The 22,222-nt window shown below is 35.5% G+C and overlaps 2 protein-coding genes across 3 annotated transcripts in view; one reads left to right on the plus strand and one right to left on the minus strand.

Moving 5' to 3' along the window:
* Window positions 1–7,013, minus strand: part of LOC100372471 (membrane-associated guanylate kinase, WW and PDZ domain-containing protein 3-like) — a 57,135-nt gene extending 50,122 nt beyond the window's left edge. For both annotated transcript variants that reach the window (XM_085496731.1, XM_085496730.1), the window contains exons 1-3: window positions 6,441–7,013; window positions 1,684–1,800; window positions 1,380–1,499 (exon numbers count right to left, since the gene is read on the minus strand). In XM_085496731.1, coding sequence (XP_085352857.1) covers window positions 1,380–1,499; window positions 1,684–1,800; window positions 6,441–6,753 — 550 coding nt within the window. In that variant the 5' untranslated portion in view covers window positions 6,754–7,013. The remainder of the gene's footprint in view (window positions 1–1,379; window positions 1,500–1,683; window positions 1,801–6,440) is intronic.
* A 262-nt stretch (window positions 7,014–7,275) lies between these two features.
* Window positions 7,276–22,222, plus strand: part of LOC100372619 (WASH complex subunit 4-like) — a 61,043-nt gene continuing 46,096 nt past the window's right edge. The window contains exons 1-10 of the mRNA XM_085496734.1: window positions 7,276–7,342; window positions 10,524–10,663; window positions 11,349–11,402; window positions 11,768–11,833; window positions 12,091–12,136; window positions 16,119–16,198; window positions 16,950–17,026; window positions 17,518–17,560; window positions 17,717–17,820; window positions 18,412–18,532. Coding sequence (XP_085352860.1) covers window positions 7,291–7,342; window positions 10,524–10,663; window positions 11,349–11,402; window positions 11,768–11,833; window positions 12,091–12,136; window positions 16,119–16,198; window positions 16,950–17,026; window positions 17,518–17,560; window positions 17,717–17,820; window positions 18,412–18,532 — 783 coding nt within the window. The 5' untranslated portion in view covers window positions 7,276–7,290. The remainder of the gene's footprint in view (window positions 7,343–10,523; window positions 10,664–11,348; window positions 11,403–11,767; window positions 11,834–12,090; window positions 12,137–16,118; window positions 16,199–16,949; window positions 17,027–17,517; window positions 17,561–17,716; window positions 17,821–18,411; window positions 18,533–22,222) is intronic.

Here is a 22,222-nt window from a genome sequence, read left to right on the forward strand (position 1 = left end):
GGTGGTCTGATTGAACTACTATGTTTGGTAGTCTGACTGAGCTACTATGTTTAGTAGTCTGACTGAGCTACTATGTTTAGTAGTCTGACTGAGCTACTATGTTTGGTTGTCTGGCTAGGCTATTTATGTTTGGTAGTCTGACTGAGCTACTATGTTTGGTAGTCTGACTGAGCTACTATGTTTAGTCGTCTGGCTGAGCTATTATGTTTGGTAGTCAGGCTGAGCTACTATGTTTGGTAGTCTGACTGAGCTACTATGTTTAGTCGTCTGGCTGAGCTATTATGTTTGGTAGTCTGGCTGAGCTATTATGTTTGGTAGTCTGGCTGAGCTATTATGTTTGGTAGTCTGGCTGAGCTACTATGTTTGGTAGTCTGACTGAGCTACTATGTTTGGTAGTCAGGCTGAGCTACTATGTTTGGTAGTCTGACTGAGCTACTATGTTTGGTAGTCTGACTGAGCTACTATGTTTAGTAGTCTGAGCTATTATGTTTGGTAGTCTGGCTGAGCTACTATGTTTGGTAGTCTGACTGAGCTACTATGTTTGATAGTCTGGCTGAGCTACTATGTTTGGTAGTCTGACTGAGCTACTATGTTTGGTAGTCTGACTGAGCTACTATGTTTAGTAGTCTGGCTAGGCTATTTATGTTTGGTAGTCTGACTGAGCTACTATGTTTGGTAGTCTGGCTGAGCTACTATGTTTGGTTGTCTGGCTGAGCTACTATGTTTGGTAGTCTGGCTGAGCTACTATGTTTGGTAGTCTGGCTGAGCTACTATGTTTGGTAGTCTGGCTGAGCTACTATGTTTGGTTGTCTGGCTGAGCTACTATGTTTAGTAGTCTAGCTAGGCTATTTATGTTTGGTAGTCTGACTGAGCTACTATGTTTGGTAGTCTGGCTGAGCTACTATGTTTGGTTGTCTGGCTGAGCTACTATGTTTGGTAGTCTGGCTGAGCTACTATGTTTGGTAGTCTGGCTGAGCTACTATGTTTGGTAGTCTGGCTGAGCTACTATGTTTGGTTGTCTGGCTGAGCTACTATGTTTGGTAGTCTGGCTGAGCTACTATGTTTGGTAGTCTGGCTGAGCTACTATGTTTGGTAGTCTGGCTGAGCTACTATGTTTGGTAGTCTGGCTGAGCTAATGTGTTTAGTAGTCTTATTTAGATGTGTTTGACATGGGATGTCAGATTTGTAGCTATCAAACGTGATGCCTGGGGGTGTGATATCATTTGGTCCAATGATCATTTCACTGAGCATTAAATATCATTATTACATTTCCAGATGCCTTCTAATGTGATACAATTTGATAAAACTGTTGTCAAAAACTACATTGCTTTTTTCAACTGGTTACCTCTATTACACTGATGTAAATAACCATTACTCACCATCAAATATACCACTCTCAAGAAGATTCCCACTTTTTTCTAATGCTATAAATTCATCAGTAGTTAAGAATGTATAATCCACTCCATTTAGTTCTCCATTCCTTGGAACACGTGTTGTACCTAATGGTAATATAACATATTAAAATAGATACACAACTCATTACACACAAATGCAGCTACTGCATCTGTGATAATACTAATGGTATATATTTCAAGAATTCACAGTCATAAGTTGGAATTATATATTGATTTAAAAAAACAGATCAAAGACAACATAGAAAACAAAGGTTTGCATTGTACTTACATGGTACTGTACGTAAATACAGATTGTCTCTAATGGTTTGCTGCAAATCATGATCAATGGATCCCTTCTGAAATCTGGTATTCAAATAACGCCTCAAGTCTTTGCTTATGTTCTGACCTGAAATTTGTAAACAGAATGGATATAAGGCATAATAATCAAGAAAAAAATAGTCATGTGGCCCTGTTGCTTAATATTCATTAACAGCAAAAAATCATAGTTTTATATTCATACAATTCTGGTCATTTGAGCTGAACAAAATGAACAAACTTCCAGACACAACACCAGCACCTTTTACATGAAAATGTACATGAGGAGACTAATCTATACAGTAGAAATCTACATGTATGTATGTAATTAATTAATCCATAACCTGGGATACATTGAAAGAAAAGTATGATACAAATGTACTACACTGTACAATCGACTAATTCAGACTGCAATTTTTATTGACCAAATGTACATACATGTATATATAGAACACTCATTGTTGAAAGTCAAAATGGCTATAAAATAACTGATCCAATACTGCCTTGTAAATAAGTCGAAACAACAACAGTTCCCACTTAAGTTATTTCAATAACAATGAATGAACCATAAATGTAGTCTCTATCACAAAGAGAGTGTTTCAACATTCAATGATAGGACAAAACCAACATCCTGCACAAGAAATTTAACAGGTAGTTCTTCATGTCGCACACTGTACTGTATGTTATAGACTTGTGAACTTCAACTGTATAGTGTGTTTTATATATAATATATATATATATATATGTATCGGCCTAAAATTAATTATCATAGTGTATTTTCATTGTGTGATTTCAAGCTAAATTTAAAGTGCCTATGCAATGCCGACCCACACGCTTCCTATTTTAGATCTGTGCCCCACTGAAATGTGCAATTATTGATTTTTTTGCTGAAAATGATTACTCGTATTCAAGTAAATTTGAGATATTTCCTGTGCTGTAGCCACGCCCACTTATCCTGAAACGATCCTGGGCTGTACTTTTATATCACTGTGTCATTCAACATACTTTTAAACGATACACATTTTTTGATCGACGTTTCTTTTTGTCTATTTTATTTTAGAGAGAGCTTTAAGTTTTAGAAGTTGTTTTCACAACAAACATTTATGATGGTTAAACGTTGTGTTGTGGGCGGTTGCAGTAATGCGTATAGTAATAGTGTAAGTATTTACATGTACCAATCGAAAGCCGTGAAAATAAAGAGAAAAGGTTGGGGTGGACTTCTTCCATTTTTCGAAAAACTGTCCTTGTCCATGACAAAACAACTAGGATTTAACGAGAAACGACGACTACTTAAACCTGGCGCAATACAAGACTTTTTTGAAAAAATAGATTCCGGACCAGCCCATGATCACTGACGCGGATTTCAGAAGGGAGAAAAACGTCAAGTAAGTGTTTCAAATGATTTGATTTTTTTGCGATCCTGATTATCGCTTTATAGAGACCACCAGTGTTATGTAAAAGGTAGCAGTAATTTTGATGAGTTATGACACGAAAACGAAGCGTCGGACAAACAGGAAATTACGCAGCCCTCGGGCTGTTTTCATTTTTGCAGGCTAAAAGTGTCTGAATTATTCGGTGATTGGTGTTGAATGTCGAATTTACACCTTTGTTGCCTTTACTTGCAGCTTGATCTGCATAATACGGTAATTTATGGAATGAGAATCCGGGCTTGGGCTGTCAATGTATTTTTTTAATATGTCATAATTGTGAAAATCATGCTAAATCCAGTCTGAATTTGTCTGTATGTGAGTCGCTCTCAATTATTTTTGTTATCCAATTAAACACCGCCATTCACGCACTTGTCCCCGTCATGACCCGACGCGTTCACCCATTACAACAAATTTATTTCCATGCAGCAGTCATTTATTTAGTGACTGTGTTTTTACATGTATCGGCAATGCAAGCTACCCAGAAACTTCCCCTTCTGACGTCACAGGGGGAATTTCTGTATGCAAATGAAAAGCTAATGAGAAGCCTCGTTTTAAAATACACAAAAATAAAGGTGCTGTAGACTGAATTTAAAACGCATTTTTTCACTTAAAAATACTAATTTATGCTTAGAAACATAAAAATTAATAATATTTATGTATCAATGGATAATTTTAGGTGTGAAAATAGCAGCCATTTCACAGGCACTTTAAACCCAAAATCACATGTTCAAAATAGGTCAACACTAGCTCCAAACAGAAAAATTGTCAAACTGGGATCCTGAGAATTAAGTCAGCTTTGAAGAGTACCTGGTGCCATGTTTGAGACATCTTCGCCGATCAAGGACCATTTTTTCGGCCGAAGCCTCAACATTAACCCTTGGCAGATTTCACAACAATTTACTGTATGTCGCACTCCCTCAAACGATTATAAGATTCACTAGGGCTCATTTGATTTACCCAATCAGAACTTAGGATATAAACGACATATTAATTGGTAAAATCGTGGTGATAGCTCGGTTGAATATAGTAATCAACGTGTTGCTAGTTTTTTCTCTGTGAACGAGCATACTGACCATCAAAAGAAAAAAACATAGTGCTGTTTCTAAGGGAAATAATGTGTTGCAATGAAGAACGGATCGACATGTTATCTGTTTTGACAGTTTTGTCAGTTTACTAAAACACGGTCTACATAAATATTTAAACATTCCATAGCCTTCATTCACTTGTCCACAAACAATTTTCAACATTGGAATAACAAAAATTGGAAACGTGTCAACTAACATAGACCTTCTGTTCTTGACTCTGGGTGAATCAGCGCGGAGCCTACACGCCACCATTGTTTTAATTAATCTGTGATGACCCCCAGATCTTCAAATTTATGATACAGCAACACTGATTGGTAGTGCCAGCTTCTTGGCGCGCCCAATCAAATGACTCAATTTAACTGCAGTGAAATACAGCTTCTCCTAACACAGTCACACACGGGTTCGTGGGCCGGTAATCATAAATGGTCGGCATTAGCGGAACCGCGCGATTCGAACGATGTGTTCGAGAATAAAGTCTGAAAAAGGTGTTTTTTGAAGATAAAAGCATTTCACGTAAGTAACTTTTTTTCTGTAAAATTCACAAACTGGGATACCCTTTTCAATGCTGTAAACATGTAACAGTAATTCATGTTAATCCAAGAAGTTTTTTGTAATGGCAAATCTTTGAAACAGTGTTAAGAAACAAAATTATCAAGTAACAAAATTTAGATTGTAATACTTCCCAGAAATAGACTGACCAAAGTGATATGACCTTTAGCTTTTCACCACCAGTTCTCTTTTTTCATCACTAATTCACAAAATAGTCCTGTTTATAGTCTGTACTTTCCAACAGAAGTTTGGAACAAAAATAGCCAATTTTTGTAGTAAAAACTGAAAATTAACTCAAATTTTGTCTCTTGGCTCCAAAATTAGGGTTCACTTTGAGAAATATTGAAGAATATAAGAAAAAAGTGCAGAAACCTTGGGCGGGAAAATCTGGTGGTGAAGAGGTTAAGATACAAGTCAAAATGGGGTCAAAATGCTACTTGTGAGTTATGTAATAGTTATATGTGTATATTTAAGTGCATATAGCAGTGACAATATTTTGTGTCAAAATCAGTCTATAGTCACAGTCCCTCTATCATATATAGAGGGATCTGTCTATAATCAATCATTTTAGTAGCAACAGTATGTGACCTATTTTGATTCACTATTAATCTGTTTTTTGAGTATAACTGGTTTTCATAGACCAAAATGAAAAAACATTATCTTACTAAAAATATTGTCAATCTTGTAATACTTGTAATACTCCTAGACATCAGTACCTTGTAAAATATTAAATAATTTTTTTCTCCATATGCCAATAAGCAAGATTTTGAGATATATCGAACAGAAAATATCTAATATGTAAAAATAATATATTTTTACTTTTGTGCAGCATTTTACCTCAACACATTTCCTTTTTCTAAAATCTAATCTTAATCATACCCCCCCCCCCCTTACAGTTATTACATGTGCATGGAGACATTACATTTAAGAACCTGTGACTTGAATTGAACTTTTTTTTTTTTAGTGTCCTTAAACATGAACTCAAATTAGCAAGTGAATTACTCATACTGATTGTTGTAATATTGTCAAAAACAGAAGATAATTTCCACAAAAAGCCCCAAATAAGTACATAAAATATGCAACAGTAGCTATGGTGGTTCAGTAGATCTGAGAGCTGATTTGAATGGATCAATAAGATAATGAGGACACATTAATTTCCACAGGAGTGGTATTGGTGCTTTCAAATATAATCATGGAGGTAACTCCGTTTTAACCTGCATAATAACCTACTATTTCAAGTGGCTATCACATATCATAAAATAAATCAGGATGATGACCCTAACAGTTTGTGTGTATCCTAGTAACATACATGTATCAGTGTGTACAATGACAGAGAATTGCCATCAACATCACCTGGATGCAAGTGACCCCACTTCTGGCACACAGAAGACATGCAAAAAGCCACTCCTCTAAGACACACTTCTGAAGTGACTAGTTATATTACATATATGTAAATATTGAATTTTAAATTAAAATGTTAAAAATGTAAACACATTATTTTAATGAAAAATTGGAGTTGGAAAGTGTACAGATGTAAGTACCACAAGATGACCTTATTTCGATAATGTATATTTAGCAATTAAGAAACCATGTCAGTAAACAACAACACATTGCCCAAGCACGACATAGTACATGTACTACTACACTATTAAATAATCGAATCTTACCTGCTTTGACAGTTTTCAGTGCAATAGGGTTCTCACCAAAATAATTTAAAAGTCCGTTGACATCCCACAGTGTGAATCCAGCGACTTTGTGTCCATTGACTTCTAATATTATCTCGTCTTGGAACAGTTTCCCACTGCGAAGTACAACTCTGTCTTGTCTGACGTCGCCTATATAGGGGAACTGTCCGTATTCAGAACCGCCCTTCACAAAAAAATTAATATTACCGTCAGGAGCACGTGAAACAACACATTCGTGCACACGTTGTGTCCAATGCTTCGGTGGCCTTGGTTTTTTAGCGTACGGTTTCGACATTTCGGTAGAGGCTTACATTAAAAAGTCCAGGTCGGCTCTAAGTTGGACAAAGTTTGGGCATTTTATAATGCCATATAAAACAGTATACTATATACACTAAAGCCCATTGCATGCAGTGATCACGCTGTCTTCATGGTCCTTGATGTTGAAAGAAGCCAATTGATTACGCAGAGCCCAATTAACGCCACCATGAAGACAAAACTAGGTAAATTTCTCAGCACTAAAAAGCATCAACAGTCCAGTTTTCCAAACCAGGCGTCCTAAACAATACGCATGCGCATACCTACATTGCGTTTGACTGTACAACCCACCCACTCCCTCTCGGGCCTACTCCCAGAGTTTATTCACAAAAATAACAGTCGTTGACAGCAATTTAAGCAAAATAGCTAATTTATAAATTTCAACAAGTGTCTAAAGTTGACTGGAATTTTCTAATTTCGGGTGAAATATATTTTATACGACACATCCGGACCTTTTTCCCCTTTTATATTTTTTTTATGACCTCATTTGTATCGCGCATGCGTACAATATTTCAATATGGCGGAAGAGAAGGGGTGGGAGTTCGACAGTTTTGATGACGGTTCTCTGAGTAAGTCAGCTGTTTACATCATCGAATTAGTCATGTATTTGCCAAAATGACACGGCATTGCGATATTTAACTCATCTGTAATTGTTTTTGCTTAGTGCCACCGATTTCGAACGAATCTTTTTACTACTGCACGAGTGTTACATGTACAATCACAAATGAATCACATGACGAACTGACTGGCTGATCAGTAATTTTCTTCATTTTAAAGAGATGGCGTCAAAGACGCAACGGAAATATGGAAATCGTAGACGAAATTATGTGAAATTTACGTATAAAATTAAATCTAAACAGAATGAACCACATGAATGGTTTAATATATTAACACGGCCCACATAAACATTGTCAGGAACGGGCCATTTAGAGTTATGAGGTATGAAGAGTTTAGGGTAATAACAAAAACCAACCTGTCTCTTGGAGACAAATAGTTCTAGAAGATCTATAATTTATTAATAAAGGATTCTCAATATGCAAAACCAACATATCAAATAAATTATAAATGTCTTAATTAAGTGGTTATCGACCCCCCCTTTTAAATAAGTCATGATTTTTGCTGACCCTGCTACTGTTTACAAGAGTAAAACCTGTTAAGAACTACTACTGTAGAACAGGAAATTATTTGCGCAGTTTAATTTTCACATAATTCAAGGAGGTAGCTCTCTGTGCTAAAATGCACGGAAAATTCGTTCCGAAAAACAAAGATTGACTTTGACATCGGGAATATCAGCTCCCATCTGTAGTTCCTTCAAAATACGGTCAATGTATAACGATTTAAAGTTAGATTTCAGCAATTCCTTGAAAGGTTTGTTGAAGTGGAGATCAAGGGATTGCAGCCGATCGGTACAACAGGCTGGAACAAACACAGTAGCAATGTTGTTGTGTAGTTTTTTCAAAAAATCTTCACATCGATGTGCTCTGAATACATCAAATATTGCCAGGGCTTTTTGTTCCCCAGCTTCTGGCGTGTTGATGTCACATACAGAATGATAACTGCGTCTGAATACCGATGCATTGTTTTCCGTATTTTTACTGGCTGTCGCGCTGTGAGTATGAACTGCAGTATTAATAGCAATAATCTCAGACGTGTGTTGGCTAGTGGAAGTGTAACACTCGTTTTTAATGTGTGAATTAGTAACAGAAATTGAATAATAAATACTCTATGTTCTTATTTGTTAAGATCCTGTTTATTGACAAACACGTATAAATAATGTATCGTCCTACAGTATTATACTTGCACATGAATGTGTACATTACTTGTATGATCACTTTGCATATCAATAACAATTTAATCAACCATTCAACAATCTACATGACCAACATTATGAGAAACACAAATGTTCATTCTTATTAATACATATATGTTCATTCCTCTGAAATATCTCCAGATCATATTAAAGACAGTAGGCCAAGAATGTGCACTCGACCAGTAAACTTATGCACTTTCTCACTCAGAAAACTGAATCTGCTGTCCATGAACTAAGCTATCGATTTAATTGTTAAATTACCTTCTCTGCTAATGTAGTTGATCTACTTTGTCAGAAGACAAAGACAAAGATAAGTCATGTAAAAACATACAAACCATGCAAGTTTCAGGTTATTTGACAGTTATGGAATAGCTAATAAATTTGCATTATTAAAATTGAAGTGCCCCAAAACAAACACAGTATGTGTCAAAATATAAATAAAAACAACAATATTTCAAAAATAATGTTAAATAAATTTTATTATTACATATGTACTGCAGTTTATTTTGATTCGTCCCTGAAATCAAAATCGGTATTTCCACAACCCATATGCAAATGAGGTCCGAGAGCAAACAAAGTAGTCCCTTCAGGAGTACAGTTTTTCGGAATAAACAATATTTAGAAGTACGATATTTTCCCCTTGGGGTACATGAATATACTTGCCGAGTGACATGAAATTTGAACAACAGTAATGGTACTTTTAGGCAGTCACTTATTTTGGCCCAAACTAATTTGCATATCACCCATGCAATAATGTTTTCGGTATTTTCACGGTCGATATGCAAATGAACATGGTATTTTTATTGGCTACCGAACTATTTTTATTTTGTAAACACATTTTCGTTTGCTATTTTTATCCAGTTCACATCGTTCAACAACATTTTTGGCATGTCGGGTGTACATCACATGGAATACTACGATTGGGAGAACTTAATGTGTGTTGGCCACCTGGAAACTGAGTTTTATAAACCTTGAAGGGCTCTCAGAAGATCCACCAGCAGTAAAATCAGCGATTACTATGCAGCCGCAACCATCAGCATCGAGATACCAGGTTTCTGCTGGCGACGTTGCGGCGTTACTCAGCTCCAAATAAAAATTACCAATGCCAAAAGAGCAACATTTTAACCGGTAATCAAGACTCAGTCAATCCACGACCAGCAAGCAACATCACACACGAAGGTGTAGCGTGCAGCCACAGTCCCTCAACGAAGGACTGTGGTGCAGCTAAGCGACAACCGCTGTCGACGAAAGTCATCCCGTCTGTGGAGTATCGCAGTTGCACGGCATGTTTGCCAATGCACAATTCTGTGGCGGAACTTTTAACTTCAACATAAACTGTGTATCATAGTTGTCCAGTTCAAGTTCTGGTTCTGCCGTGGTCCCAACTAAATATCAACGAGTTATTTATTCGGACAGTGACTCAGATTAGACATCCGATTATTGTAATTTCAAACAAACAGTGACACGCGTTCTCCGGGCACATTCTAGCGCTGCTAGGGCGTAACACTTATATTGGAACATATTAATGGGCAATGGGGTTCCCCGACCTAAATTCCATCCCGGTTTGCACGTTCTTTCTTTAATACGAAATAATCAAGTATGGAACATATGTAATAATAACAGAACCGCACACCCTCCCCGTGGCTTTCGTTGCGTATGGAAGTTATTTTCACTCGAGATGCGGTGTATTCTGCTGTACTTTCACTCGCTTCGCTCGTGAAAGTACGGCCGCAGGATACACCGCATCACTCGTGAAAATAACTTCCATACGCAACGAAAGCCACGGGGAGGGTGTGGGGTTCTGTCATAGTATGTAATTATAGACTTTTGACTCACATCTATGTTGCTACTTATATCAAATACGCAATAACCAATGCATCACATGTCAACTCACATATAGAAATAAATATTAATAATTAGTTTTGTTTGTATTGTTTCAGAAATTGTTGGGGAGGTGCAGTTAAAAAGATATGGTAAATTTCTTGAGGACTTTGCCACTCAGTTAAAAGATATAGAAGATGTTATTGATAACTCTATAGGAGATGCCTGGGATTTCACATTGGATCCTATCAAATTACAAGTAAGTGACTAAGTCTCTGGTTTTCTTTGTTTCCTGGTTTTACATTGCCAGCTAAGTTGCTGTATGGTTTGTTATGCGCGTCTTGAGATCGTTACATGATTAGAACTGGTTAGTTCAACCCACTTTTACATTCAGCTAAAATGAAATGCACTAGACACACTATCGCTTGTGTCCAGACATTTTATACTGTGTAAATGCTAATTCATAACTTTGCCATTTATTACATGTATATAGAAATGTATAAGATTGAAAAAAATATATTAATAAAGCAACTAACCAGTTCTAATCATGTAACTATCTCGAGGCGTGTATAACAAACCAATCAGCAACTTAGCTGACAATGTTGATGTTTTGGTGTTCGGAACAATATGACGATGACAGTAAAAAAGGGCTTGGACTGGCTTGTTAGTGATTTTTAATGAAATGAATGTAAAATATAGGGAGAAAAGGTATTTTTACTAGATTTTATTTTCATCCAAGTAAAAACAAAGTACTTTACAGTTGATGATTCTCTACTTACAATGTCTTGAGTCTTATCTCATATAATATTGTGAAATAATATTTTTTTATTACTTTTACAACAGTAGTAAAATGTCTTAATGAAACATCTCCTACATTAGAAACAAAATATGTCTACTGTTAAATTTATTATAGTCTAATATATGTATTTCTGTTTACTTTTTAGTTTTTACCTTATGAACAAACATCTTTGCTTGATTTGATTAAGACAGACAACAAGGTAAGTCATGTTAACCTGTTCATCTATTATGATTCATATTCACAGGATCTATTGGCATGCAAATGTCACTCTCAACTGTTTCTTTGAGTCAGTGCTTTGGTTGCCGCAACAACAATTCCTTCACCTCTGTGTGGCTGTTCGCGCACCTGTCAGTGTGTACCTGTATCTAGCCTAAGCCCTGTAATTCATGAAACAAAGTTTGTAGTAGTTTTTGTAATTGTTCATATGAAAGCAAACTTCAATGCCATCTACAGTAGAAATAAAATAAAACAATGACATGGTTAGTGTAAAAAATTAATTATGTTTAATCTTCTGCTTCTCATTCATAAAATAAAAGTGATGTGTAAGTATAATTATGTTTTCAGGTTTTCAATAAAGTTATAACAGTGTTGGCATCATTATGTTGTGAAACTGATCAACTCAAATATGAAGTAAGTAACATTTCATGTTCACTTATAACTAGTTCATATAACTGGTTTAGTGTGTTTCAATTCTCAAAAAAAAATTTCCTGAATAAACTAAAAGTTTTATGTCTTATATTAATGTGAGACAATGTTGGATCAGCTGTGTGGGTACTAGAATACTTATACCTGTATTACATTGGTAATCTTTGTTACAGTGTCAACCTAATTAATTTGTATGATATCCTTCACTTACAATAACAATGTTTCTGTTATTTTATATTTAGGCAAAGAATAAGTTTTATCATGGCCTTTTGTTATATGGAGAAGGGGGTAAGTTGATAACTTGATCTGTCTTGTTTTTTGTTTACTATCGTTTCAGTCATTCTTTGAACGATTATGTTCAACTAAATATTGCTTCACTACAGCAAGTTATTATCAACATTGTCGGTAAATGTACAGCAATTGCTTCCAATGTTGTTGAAGTTGTTTTGCTACAATCAAGTTTGTTTTGATACATTCGCGACAGACCCGCTCCACTGTCCAATCACGCACTCATTGACTGTGACTATCACATTCACAGTCGTCATGTTACAGAGTAAACAGGGATTCCCGACTCCACCTGCGATTCGCGAAAAGATAGTTGAGCTGTATTTAGAAGGAATATCCTTTGCTGACATAGCGAAAAGGAGTGGTGTGACGAAATCTACTGCGTATAATATATGCAAAAAATTCACCTCAACTGGTGCTATTGAACATGATATTGGCGGTCCACAGCAATGCTCGAAACTTAATGATAACGTGTTACAGCACATCGAATTACACAAGTATTTAGAAGAAATTTAATTGCCGAAAATGTGTGTACTATCGATACTGTCTCGTGCTTGTCGACTATTCATTGTGCTATTACTAAATATTTGGGAGTGAGCCGAAAGAAATTGACCAGTGTTGCCGCCGAGTGTAGGACGGAACGCAACAAAGAGTGGACTCTGGATTTCATAGATATTGTTACCAACTATGATGTCGAACAACTACATTTTGATGAATCATCCTTTATTAAAACTACTGGAAATCACGTGTACGGTCACGCTGAAAAAGGAAAAGCTGCTGTAGAATCCAGAGACACGCTACCAACGCAAATTACACTGTAAATTTACTAGTTAGCTCATTCGGGATCTACAACGTCAACATTATTGATGGTCCATCAAATGGCTTGGAAATTGTTAATTTCTTTGAAGAAGTCGTGAGGACCGTGGACGCTTTTGGAAATCCGGTTTTATCTCAAGGGGATTGCGTCATTTTAGACAACTGCGGATTCCATCATGGTCGTCAAGTTGAGCCAGTTCTTCAAGAGTTGTTATGTGGACAGGGAGTTGAACTTTTGTTTCAACCACCCTATAGTCCTCAATTCAATGTATGTGAACTTTGTTTTCGTTATTTAAAGATATATCTGAAAGATAACGAGGAGTACATATACAATTTCACTGAACTAGCCATTGCAGATGCTCTCACTCGGATTGGACCGGGCGTATGTCGGTGGTTTGCTTTCGACTGTGGCTATCTAATTTGTGTATATTTAATTTTTAACTTTTGCCTTGTCTCTGAGACATTAACCAAACGACCCTTTTCAGGGCCACCACATCCTTCGAAAGAGAATACCATAGTGTATGTGTCTGAATATGTCTATAAACTGGAAATGTGTGCATATATAAACAAAACATTTATTTTGTAATGTAAATTACTCTAAATTACCTCTGATACATAGCAAAGTATGACATCAAATAAAGATGAATCGGTAAAACGAATAATGATGACATGTGGAAAAGTGTATATTAATATAAACTAATAAAATGTTTTATTCCTGTCACCGAAAATACCCGGATCGCCAGTAGATATTGGTATATGTTCAGAGGCAGGCTGTGTCATTGGAGTAGATACGAGTACCGGAAGTTGTAAGTTGCCGATATCACCATAACCTGGTTGTTGGAATGATGAGGCCCAGATTAATTTCCTGTATATAACTGCCAATGCTGCGGAGGCATCATCATATGTGGATATGCTGGGGACATGTATTGATAGTTGGTCCCTGCTTCTAATAGTCGGTTGTGAGTACCAGGAAATAGCGGCCCTGTGTTGACCGATGTATGCGGTAATTGTGGCTTGACAAGAGCGTCCTGTGCTGAACTTTGTGTTGATGGTGATTCGTGTATTGGCGATGTTTTTTTTAACAAATTTATCAATATCTTCATCGTTGGATTTGTCACTTGACTGGTGATATACGGCTGTTTTTCCTCGTGCTAATTGCAATAGTCTAGGAAACTCTACGGAGTCGTTTTCCACAGGTGGTACTTTGCCGTCCAGGGCAATTTTCAGTAATCGGACGTCCTTCATAAGCTTACTCTGCCCAAGCGGTCCAACATATTTTCCTGGATAAACTTGTTTCAATCTCAGCTTAACTACCCGCAAGAACTGTGTTAAGTTTTTTTCAATAAATGTTATGCAACTCAGTCTCCAATTCTTTTATTCTTTTTTTCAGTCTTTTTATGTCCTTTTCTTTCTATGGATAAGAACAAATGTACTACCGTTAAAATGTCATAAATAATGAGACACATACACAGTCATTTGACGCCTGAAATTTTATGGGTAAAACAGTGGGTGAACATGTAATAAATGACCCCGCTCTCTGACAATAATATCACAAAGATAAATACACACCAAACTGGCTTATAGCGGTATCACAGTTAATAGAAAAACCCAAACTAGAATTAGAAAATTAAATCAGCAACATTACAAAGTGACAAATACTCACCTGCCTTATTACTTCGACGTGATCATGATGCTTTTCCAACTTCCCACAATACATGTACCCTGGTCATTTTTCGAACAAACACTCAGTCTTGTTTTTATTCCCGCTCTCTTTGTGACACCGCTTGTATGTGGTCGAGATTGGGTGTAGGCCAGGAAGAGCCAATACAGCCAATGGCGATGGGGGAGTTTTTAGATCGATCAATTGCCATTCCATGCTTATTTTGGAAGCAGTAAGTTCATCTATTTGTTCATGTAGCATACCACGGCGATAATCCATTGACGATGTCTGGTCTACTCGTGTTTGGTGTTTTTTGTCTGAGTCCATAGCGGATCTAGCAACCGCGTATGTGTGCAAGTGAAAGTCTAGTTTCATTCGCTTTGATTTTTTAACGGCTTCAGTAGATAAGCCGGCAGTCGGTTCACACGGTTGGTTTCATCATTTATTATGCCTCCTGGTGTAGTTGAACAAAGATTGTTGATGACCAACTGTTTGAATCGATGGTTTGTTTTCTTCATCCATAATTTGAACACATAGTGCGTTCATTCGCCGTGAAAATGGTCTCTCGCTAGTGAGGCGGTCGATAAAACTATTGTAATCAAAGTCATCACTATGAAACTCAGCTTGTGATATATATATTGGTATAATTCTTGTATCCTGATAATAAACAAACTCTACTTTGATTAAGTATTCCGCCATGACTGTCGATCCGATCAGGTCCGAGTTGAAATGCGTTGTTGGTCCAATTACGGAGACTAGAAGTATGGGTGCCTCACAAATGTATCAAAACAAACTTTACTGTAGCAAAACAACTTCAACAACATTGGAAGCAATTGCTGTATATTTACCAACAATGTTGATAATAACTTGCTGTAGTGTAGCAATATTTAGTTAAACATAATCGTTCAAAGAATGAGTAATTCTGGCACAGAATAGCAAATTAGACATACCATATTTATTCTAATTAAGGTGCCACTCTAATTATGGCATCAGGAGGGAGTGAAAGCCCTTCATTTGCTTTTTAAGATAGGCGTCTCAAACTGTTGACATTTTATGGTAAAACAATTTTTTTTTTTATTTGTGTTGGTCTGTGAATGGAAATGGTTATCGAATAATAGTATCATAAAAATGTTTTTGAATTGTCTAGTTGCTTCATTTTTCATGGCTTCAGTACTCAACATAGAAGTGTATATATATTTGATCACCATTCGTTGACAATGTTTTGCTGAAACATCAAATAGGATTTAAAATCAGGGGTACCAGAACTTTGAAATAATGACTTTGTGATTTCCTTTCCTTTGTGAAAAAATGCATACACTAGAGGTTCATAAATCCAAACTAGTTTGCATTCCCCTAGTTCCTTCTTTGGAATGAAGAATATTATTTCATCAATTCCTGTCCTGTACATTTAGCTGCAATGCTGTGATATAGAGGTATCGTTCACTTATATTTGTCTGATTGGAGTTTGTTTAATAAATTATTTGTAAAAATCCATTTTTATGTTTTCAGTCAAATTTACAGATGTTGGGGACAGTCAAGAAGAAGGTGAGGCTCAGATACAGATTGGCAGAATGCTTCCTTTGTTACAAGTAAGCACCTGAAATTCTCTTTTAGAATGTCCTATGACCCCGTCTGCATGTTTTCTATTCCACTGATTTTGATTAAACTTGGTGTATACGTTTCCAAAAATATTCTATATTCCTGATTGGTAGTTTACATTATTTAGCCAATTTTAGTTATTTTGTAGTTATCTCGTAGGTGCACTTGGATAACTCCACATTCACGATTAATTTTGGTTTGAAATCTGTGCATAATGAATATCTAATTTACATAATTATTTGCCATTTTTAAGCTTCTACATTGATATCTCATGTATGACTCAAGATTTAAATAAAACTTGGTGCAGTGATTTAGGATGAACAAAATAAATTAAATTTATTTCTTTTTGTTTTAATTAATTTAATTTTATCAATTCTCAATCAGATTGCTAATAGACTTCTTGTTTAATTAGCTATACTTACATTTGTAATTAATTTTAAATATTTCTATAATATTTATACTTCATGCTTTCAATACCCAGAGCTCAAGGAAGCTCTTTGTAAGCTTTATTTATTTGAAAACAGCTAAAAACATTCTGTGCATCTATTATTGTTTTAATAAACACCATGTGATTCATGAAGACCAATCAGAAAACAGAACAGAAAAAAAATAGAATGTTGACATGTGCAGTTCTAATGATAGCATTATATTAGTGACAGTAGTGTTTAAAAATTACGATTAAAACTGAGCATATTTCAAATTTAAAAGTCTTGGCATTTTATATTATGTTTCTCAATATAGGACTTGTCGTCATTTGTGTCACGGTGTTATGAAGTTGTAAGGAACATTATTCATCAAATGGCCTCTCTCTACAGTAGGTAAGTCTGTAACTACATGTATCTATATAGTACAGTGACATATTTTATCATCTGTTGTATGTACCCCCAGTACTCTTGCATCATGTATAGAAGATAGAACATTACCGATTTATGCTATGATAAACACCTCATCTGACACCACTGTCCTGGATGCATCCAATTTATTTCCCTACACACAAAAGGGTTTTTTGTCAATTTCTCGATAATATTTCATATCATTGAAGATTTAATTTGAATTGATGATTCAACCAAATACATAGCTTGAACATTGACATTTCTAATTTGGTTTGACTTGTATTAAATAAAGTTGATTTTTAATTCAAATTAGTTCAGACTAATGGATAACAAATTTTACTACTCCAAGGACCGGTGCAATTGTAAACTATTTGTTAGGCCCTGAACCTGAGTGGTCATATAATTTTGTTTCTCTTTTATCGTAACATGACTAACAAAACAGTATGAATATTATTCTATGCATTTTTTAAAAACAGAGATGGAAGTCCTATCATTGATGTTTCCCAAGTTCATTTCCAGGTCAGTCATTTAGTTGTTATTCACTCAGTTATTCATAGATTGTCCTGTAAAGGTGATTTTGAATATAGCTTACACAGCTTGTCAGTTTCTAGGTACCCCAAAAACACTCTTCATGAGAATATCAAGAAGCACTTCATATTTCTTATTTTTTTTCAGAGTATTTATGAACATTTGGGTGATTTATTGACCGTGTTAGTCACATTAGACGAGATTATTATAAACCATGTTACATTAAAAGATCATTGGACATTGTATAAAAGGTATGTACCCCCTTTTGTGATATGAGCATCTGTCAATTGGTTAACTTGCCACCAGTTTGTTAACTTGCCACCAGTTGGTTAACTTGCCACGGGCTGGTTAACTTGCCACGGGCTGGTTAACTTGCCACGGGCTGGTTAGCTTGCTGTCAGTTGGTTAACTTGCTGTCAGTGGGTTAACGTGCTGTCAGTGGGTTAACTTGCTGTCAGTTGGTTAATTTGCCACCAGTGGTTAAACTTGCTGTCAGTGGGTTAACGTGCTGTCAGTGGGTTAATTTACTGTCAGTTGGTTAACTTGCTGTCAGTTGGTTAATTTGCCACCAGTGGTTAAACTTGCTGTCAGATGGTTAATTTTCTGTCAGTTGGTTAATTTGATGTCAATTGGTTAATTTTCTGTCAGTTGGTTAACTTGCTATAAGTGGGTTAACTTGCTATTAGTGGGTTAACTTGCAGCCAGTTGGTTAACTTGCAGCCAGTTTGTTAACTTGCCATCAGTTGGTTAACTTGCTGCCAGTTGGTTGATAACTGCTGGTCAAATTCCATAATAATTTTGACATTCAGGCACTACAATATTATTTCCATTATTTCTAACAGAATGTTGAAATCAGTCCGGCATAATCCATCAAGATTTGGAATTGAAGAAGATAAACTTAGACCATTTGAGAAACTTTTGATGAGATTGGAGGGTCAGTTATTTGATGGAATGATATTACAAGTAAGTACAAATAAAACTGTTACCCGGTATGTAATTTTTTGTGAACACATAGTAAGGACTCCTACTATCACAATGTGATAATCTGTAATAGATATGCTAGGTACCTCAGTTGGCTAGTCAGTGTGCTTCATTGTAGGCACTTCAATTGAACCTCAGTCAGATTTGTTCTAATTTTAGTAAATACTTCTGTCATTTTTTGAAGAAAAAAGTATTATTTTTGACTACTTCTTAAGGCGAAATTTTCAATGCCAAATTGCGCAGCTTTCTGAGGGTCTGAGTGCTCCAATTTTTTTATGATAGCAGCAGTGGGTCAAGTGCTACAAACTTCATCAAAAAAATCTTTAGCGGTCACGTGATTTTTTTTTTTAGAATTTTTTTAAATTTTGTTTTGCATCTCATTTGCATAATTTTTGACAAATCAACTAACCCTGAATAACTTTGAAAGATCATATGACATAGTATTTAATTCCAAAATATGGAGTCCTGGCGATAAGCCGTTTTTTATAAGAAGATTTTAGGGACATGCAACCTATGCAATATCGAAGCTGTAAGACACGAGATGTGACTAACTAATGTGATGACCATATATGGTCATGTGACTTCATCAAATATACATAAATGTAATAACTCAAGCACAGTTACAGACAGGAACATGCAACCAGTGCAATATTGAAGTGATGGTACATGAAATTCTACTAACAAACAAGATGACCATATATGGTCATGTGATCTCATTAAATATGCATGAATGTAATATATCAAGCACTGTTACAGATAGGGACATGCAACCTATGCAATATCGAAGCTGTAAGACACGAGATGTGACTAACTAATGTGATGACCATATATGGTCATGTGACTTCATCAAATATACATAAATGTAATAACTCAAGCACAGTTACAGACAGGAACATGCAACCAGTGCAATATTGAAGTGATGGTACATGAAATTTTACTAACAAACAAGATGACCATATATGGTCATGTGACCTCATTGAATATGCATAAATGTAATATATCAAGCACTGTAAGAGTTGAGGACATGCAACCTGTGCAATATCGAAGCTATGGGTCAAGAGATGTGACTAACTAATGTGATGACTATATATGATCATGTGACCTCATCAAATATGCATAAATGTAATAACTCAAGCACTGTTACAGACGGGAACATGCAACCTGTGCAATATCGAAGCTATGAGACAAGAGATGTGACTAACTAATGTGATGACCATATATGGTCATGTGACCTCATCAAATATGCATAAATGTAATAACACAAGCACTGTTACAGACAGGAACATGCAACTAGTGCAATATTGAAGGTCTTGCACAAGAGAGATGACTAACACATCTGATGACCATACACGGTCATGTGACATCATTAAATATGCATAAATGTAATAACTCAAGCACTGTTACAGACGGGAACATGCAGCCCATGCAATATCAAATCTATGGAACAAGAGATGTAACTAACTAATGTGATGACCATATATGATCATGTGACCTCATCAAATATGCATAGATGTTATATCTCAAGCACTGTTGCAGATAAGAACATGCAACCAATGCAATATTGAAGTTATTGCACAACAGAGCTGACAAAAACATCCGATGACCATATATGGTCATGTGACATCATTAAATATGCAAGATTGTAATACCTTAAGCACTGTTACAGACAGGAACATGTAACATGTTTAGTAAGAAGGCCATGCAATTTCCTTTAATATATTATTGTCAATGATGCTGATTTTGGAATGCTGCTAATAAGTCAGTGGGCTCGAAACCCGACATTGCTGCAACGCAGCTATATTAAAGATTTGTTTCTTTTGTGACAAGCCAATTTCAACTATACAGTGGAGCTATAACAATGACAGGCTGTTTGTTGAATAATTTGTACATGCTTTTACTCATTTGGAAAGGAAGTCTGTCAATAACTTATTGCCTTGAAGGGGGAGGCATTACCCTCATGATTCAAGTATAGAAAATGTGATCAATGTTAGATAACTCATGGTCACATTTTGTGGCCCTGTGCAACTGTTGTAAAAAGAGCTAGTTAACCATCATTACAACCAATTAGTTATTGTCAATGGGTATATGTAAATTTAATTTCTATACTTTGATTTTGTATAACCATGCTATATTTTGGTTTACATTGTATAACCATGGCAATTAAAGACTGCTGTATTGCAGTCAAATATATGGTTGTGGTCAAACCAAGATTTTGCCCTTATAATGTAGAAAGTCGTGTCTTATCTCATGGGAGCCAAAAATCAGTTTAATAATTGGTCAATAACACAGTTAATAAATATTTAACTGTTTATTATTTGAAATTGTTCTTTTATGTTAAATGTGTTCGCCATTACATTTGACACAGAATAACTAAGAATTATTATTATTCTGAAGTGATTATGTTATCACAGTTCTTAATGAGTTTTGAATAAAAAATGCCAACAAATTAGGTTTGGTATGTTGAGTCAAGTACATAAGGTCACTGATAGCATAGTCTAACCAGTACCATACCGTTGATAATTTGAATTTAATTTGATTTTAATTTGAAAGAATGCAATATATGTAATAATGTAACCATGCCAATGATAGCTTTATACAGTCTTCTGTTTGTCTTTTTACTCCTCGTTCAAACTCAGTCCGAAAATGGCGAGTTATGGAGTGACCTCTGTGTGTGAATCTGTACATCCGTTCTTCTTTGTGTGTATCTTAGACATACCTGGACCAATTACATTCAAACTTCACACATACATCATACATAATATTATAAATATGCACATCACATTGTTTCACAATCTGATTCAAGATGGCCGAGTGGTGGCCCTTTTGGAATGAAAAAATTTCACAATCAAGCATTGCTCGACTGTTTACGGATTGATTTTTTTCAAATTTGGTACATACATTGGACATTATGGAACCATTTTATTTTTCAGATAAGATTCAAAATAGCCGATTGGCGGTCATTTTGTTTTAATGAATGTGGTTTTAGTGCCATATCTATAACATGCTTTGACTGATTCAAATTTTAAATATTCATTATACATTATCTCATGGATATACAGATGTATCAGTTTGCTGATCGTATTTAAAATGGCCTACCGGTAGCCATTTTGTCTTAATTAATACTGTTCCAAAGCAATATCTCTCAATACTCAATATGGACGAGTACTTTTACTGTATATTACTATAAACAAAACTATATTAAACTTTGATGACTAACAAGAAATGTGCTATTAAAATACTATGTGAGTGTATAAATTGTGAAAGCTGGGTTATCACAAAATAAACAAGAGACTTGTGATCCTTGTAGATGCCCTCTTGTGACACCGGTGCCGATTGTTACTGGTCTGGGGTTCAGTGTGTGATGCAACGATTGTTACATGTACCAATCAGCGTTAAAATCAAAATTGGAGTGTAATTTTAATTCAGTTACATTACAATATTCTTAGGAATTTGTTTAAACTAAAGATACTAGACTATATATTGATTCGAGAATACCAACATAAGGTCGTTGAGGTCATTGAAATGCTCATTAATATTAATAGCATGGGAACTCTTACAAGGATCACAAGTCTCTTGTTTATTTTGTGATAACTTGGCTTTCACCATTTATATATTCACATAATATTTTATTTTACTGAAAAACACCAAAAAACAAACAAACTGGATACTTCA

The sequence above is a fragment of the Saccoglossus kowalevskii genome, chromosome 3 (genome assembly GCF_978046115.1).
Source record: "Saccoglossus kowalevskii chromosome 3, keSacKowa6.1, whole genome shotgun sequence".
Classification (NCBI taxonomy): Eukaryota; Metazoa; Hemichordata; class Enteropneusta; family Harrimaniidae; genus Saccoglossus; species Saccoglossus kowalevskii.